Source organism: Myotis davidii, unplaced genomic scaffold (assembly GCF_000327345.1).
Source record: "Myotis davidii unplaced genomic scaffold, ASM32734v1 scaffold217, whole genome shotgun sequence".
Taxonomy (NCBI): domain Eukaryota; kingdom Metazoa; phylum Chordata; class Mammalia; order Chiroptera; family Vespertilionidae; genus Myotis; species Myotis davidii.
Window position 1 is genome coordinate 11,749,349 of NW_006290034.1, and position 4,423 is coordinate 11,753,771.

Genomic DNA, 4,423 nt, shown 5'->3' on the forward strand with positions numbered 1-4,423 from the left:
CTATCCTCACAGCAGCCTCTCAGTGGTGGTGAGAACACATTACATAAGTGAACCAGAGAGGTCTGGTGCTGGTGCAGATGTGGACATAATGGAGGACAGAAGAGCCAGGTGTGGAAGCCCAATGCATTGCGGGGTGGGGGTGGGGGGAGAGGTTGGCCCAGGCTCAGCGATGGTCCTGGTCCCAGGATGCCCAATGCCTGAGCAATCCCCTCACTCATGGGAGGACTTCCAAGGGGAGCAGAGAGCAGGAACAAGGATTCCTCAGTGAGTCAGCAGGGCCGTTCCCCAGAGGTCCCCAGGCCTCATCCTAACCTCCAAGCTCCTGTCTCTTGCACCTGAACTAGATTTTCTACATCAGGTTGGGACACAGCAGACCCTTAGACATGGCCAGCGATTCCTAAGCAGACTGTTTTTCATAAGGGAAGGAGGGACATCATTGAAGAATTCATAGGAAGGCATCATCACGGGAGGGAGGGAAAATTTCCCAATTTCCTGCTTCATCATTCCTACCAGCCAATCAGAGCAGCTATACCAGGGGTGGACAAACTTTTTGACTCGAGGGCCACAATGGGTTCTTAAATTGGACCGGAGGGCCGGAACAAAACCATGGATGGAGTGTTTGTGTGAACTAATATAAATTCAAAGTAAACATCATTACATAAAAGGGTACGGTCTTTTTTTTTCAATAGTTTTATTCATTTCAAACGGGCCAGATCCGGCCTGCGGGCCGTAGTTTGCCCACAGCTGGTCTAGACAGTGACTTCTTTGGTGGGATCAGGCAGCCCCTGAAGCTGCAAAGCGAAGTTCAACAGTCTGGGGCTAACGCCAGAACTGAAAGCTCTGACCTTGTCTCTTCCCTCACCTGTAGGTGATGTGCTATTCACTGTGTAATACCTGTCACTGTGGGTCATGGAACTTCTTTCTCTCCTAGCATTTCAGTGAGGACACCACGTGAACATGGGAGTGAGCTGACCCTGCCTCCCTCCCCTGGACTTTGAGTTCACAGGCTCTGAAGTGACCCCAGAGGTCTAGTGGTGGGGTTAGGAGGGAGGTTTGGAATCAGGATTTTCTGGGACCATATGTTGAGCTTGCTGTCTATCAGCCTGGTGCACATAGGAACGTTGCTTACCTCTTACTCCCTCAATTCCCCATCCTCAACATGAGGGTAACAGCTCCATCTCATAAGGTTTTGACGCTTTAGGAGGAATATCAATAGGACAGGTAAGGCGATGCGTAGTATAGTTATGGACTTATAAACCGCTGGAGAGACTTTTGTTAGATGTCAGAACAAACTTGTGGACGGAGTGGGTAACGCACAAACAGAGAACATGCTGCCTTTCACAGTCCCATCTTCATTAAGTCCAGAAACCCAGTGTTCTCTACATCAATTCCTGTGCTTTTAAGACAATCCCATTGCCTACTCTAACCCAGCCCTAGGTTTCCTTACCCACAGAACAATGCTCTAGAATAGTGCAATCCCTTGGGAGTTGCCTAAGATTTTATTGGAAGATGATGAACACACAGTCTTAGGTGTGTGCCACCCACCTGAGTGAGGCAATGGTCCAGGAAGCAGAGAAACAACATGGCCTAAGGGCTCCCAGTGCCGGGGTGGAGCCAGGCTGAGCCTTATAAATGGACCAGTCTTTGTCCAGATGCACAGCACACTCACCTTCTCCTCAGTGACACCTCATCAGCTCCGGTAAGTCTGCACCTAACTGTTTTGTTTTTCTGTGTCCAGGAGTAGGAAAATCAGTGATGGGAACGGATTCAGGAACCTGTATCCAGTCTCAACTCTGCCTGTTATGGGGTCTTTCGACTTGATCCCACTTGGTCCCTAGGTCCTATCTTCAACAAGATGTCTGTACTGATGCTCCCATTGCTCTGTTGGCTCTTCTGTGCCAACTCTGTTGAAACTTACTTGGTGGGAGCTCAGTATATGAACCTTCCTCTGATCCTTGTCTTTTTTACTCCTGGAATCATCTGACTCTCTGACCATGGACTTTGCAACCCAACCTCTGGGAAGAGTGGGTGGCTCTCCCAAAGTCTTAAAGATTCTCCTAAATCCAGGCCTGGGATGCCAACTCACTATGCCCTGGTGAGAAGACCTGCCATTACATGGATCAAGGACCCATTCACTTAGGTTTTGAACCTTGTTCCCAGCTGAGGGAATGGCCAGTGACCTTCTGTGTCCAGGGCTCAGCTAAGTCCTTGGCCAAGTTGACAGATGGCCTTAGGTGTTTGCACTTAGGGACATAACAGGGAGGATCTTTCTCCCAGATCAGGAGACAATGGCAGTTTTTGTTAGATGCCCACACATGGGAGCCATACACATTTCTTTAGAGGTTTGAAAGTCTGTCTGAGATGTGAGGGCTGCACTGTACGATTTCTCTGCTTGGGGTCCAGACTGTGGGTGCAGGTACTGGTTTGGGGAAGTCAGACCTCTTTACTTAAATGTGGTCTAGCCTTGGGGTTCCAGAGAGCAGGGAGGTACAAAGGTCATCTGAAGGAGCCTATCTCCCCACTTTCCACCCAATAGCCTAAAACTGAGGCAGGTATTTCTGTTCATTTCAAACATGATGCCAACACTGGTCAGCAGTCCTTCTTTAATCTGGTGGGGATGGTCCAGGAAACCTTGTGGGAGCTCAGGACAGGGCTGTATATCTCTGCTCACACTCACCATCCTACTCACACTCACCACTGGGAGCCTCCAGGCCTCCTTTCATTTAGAGCTTGCTTTATGATAACAATGGTCACCTCAGGGGACTCATTCCAAAAGCAGCCCAGGGCAGTTCAGGCCAGACTCCTCAGGAAGTTATTTTGTCCCCATGACTCTAACACTGATGTTGACCCTGGAGGAGATGGTTCTGATGCTCTTAAAGAGTAGAGTCATCCAAATGCTGTGTTTGCTCAGGTCCCAACGAAATGTCAGTCCTTCTCCATGTGGTTGACCCCTACCCTCTCTGCTTCTGCCTCCTGTGGTTCCGCCCAAGGTGGGTTTCTGTATTCTCCCTACCTCCTCTGGGCCCGGACCTGCATGGGACCAGGCCCCAGCCTTGGTCACACTCTCCTCCTTGTGAGGATCTCATCCCACCTCCTAGGATGATGATATAGCTCCTTCTGCTCCCAACTGAGGCTCACTTCACTGGATTCTCAGTTCCCACCCTTGTCCTGACTTAGGGACCTTCACCTGGGAAAAAGGATAACAAAGGTCCCTGTCTTTCTCTCTGGCAGCTTCCTTGAAAACCAAGATGAGCCACACTCCAGTTGAACAGTCCGTGGAGGACTTGATCGTCCTGTTCCACAAATACACCAAACCTGATGACAAGATTGACAAGCCCGGCCTGCTGAAGATGCTGAAGGAGAATTTCCCTAACTTCCTCAAGGCTTGTGTGAGTCTGGGTGACTTCTCCAGCTTGCTTGGGCCCTGGCATGGCGGAGGACTTGGGACAAGTCAATCCCATTCTCTGATCCTCAATATTCTCATCTGCAAAAAGGCCTAAGAGGACTCTCCTGACTTATTATCAGGATGAAAGAGATGATACATGTGGCCAAGTGTAAAGGCATCTGGAGATGAAGGGTAGTTATCAGGTAGTGAAGTAGGAGAGTAAAGAACGGGTCCCCTCCCACTTGTCACTGTCTATCCAGGAGACTGAAGCCCAGAGGCTCAGGCTTTGCCTCTAGGAGCCTCCATTCGGTTCTCTGAGACCCAAGGGAAGGTGATAGCAATCCCATGGCTGATAAAACTTAACACCTTTCATTACAATGAAAGAGCTCATTCATAGACCTGATTTAGTCTGACAGAATGCACTGAACTGATTACAAAAAGAGAGGCTACTAGGTGACACAGAATGTAGGTAGATGGTGTCATGGAAGTGAATTGGGGAAGCAGGTCTGGGTCTAAAGACCCCCCACCCACCAGCTCAGTGATCAGTGAGGCTCTGGGCTGAGTGTGCAAACCACCACTAGGTCTCTATGCTGATACTTGATCCAAGGAAAATCCTTCAGTGAATTACAGGTTAGTGCTAATGTCCCTCTCATCCCCAGACACCCTCCACTGGCCCACACCAGCTCCCCCTTGCGGCCCCAGATGCTTCACTCCCCCATTCTGCCTCCTCCTCCTATTCCACCCATAACACTTTTGGAACTGAATTTACGTTTTCCACAGGAAAAAAAGGGCAAAGATTTCTTGGCCCATATCTTTGAGGATGAGGACAAGAATAAGGATAAGAAGATCGACTTTTCCGAGTTTCTGTTGGTGTTGGGAGTCATAGCCACGGACTACCACAATCACAGCCACGGCGCCCCGCTCTGTTCTGGGGGAGGACACTGAGCCCAGCCCAGCCTGACACCTCCAAGAAACAATAAAGTTTGTCTTTTGCCCTGATACAGCCTGTTTCCTGCTTTCCTTTGGCAACTGCTGCTG

At 49.7% G+C, this 4,423-nt stretch overlaps 1 protein-coding gene across 4 annotated transcripts in view; it reads left to right on the top strand.

The window, feature by feature from the left end:
• Positions 1 to 4,386, top strand: part of LOC102773912 (protein S100-A7) — a 22,654-nt gene extending 18,268 nt beyond the window's left edge. For 3 of the 4 annotated variants that reach the window (XM_015563502.1, XM_015563501.1, XM_006763160.2), the window contains exons 2-3: positions 3,232 to 3,389; positions 4,166 to 4,386. In XM_015563502.1, coding sequence (XP_015418988.1) covers positions 3,249 to 3,389; positions 4,166 to 4,330 — 306 coding nt within the window. In that variant the 5' untranslated portion in view covers positions 3,232 to 3,248 and the 3' untranslated portion in view covers positions 4,331 to 4,386. Of the gene's footprint in view, positions 1 to 1,634; positions 1,700 to 3,231; positions 3,390 to 4,165 lie in introns of those variants that run through there. The other variant, XM_015563500.1, reaches the window with a different exon arrangement.
• The last annotated feature ends 37 nt before the right edge of the window (positions 4,387 to 4,423 follow it).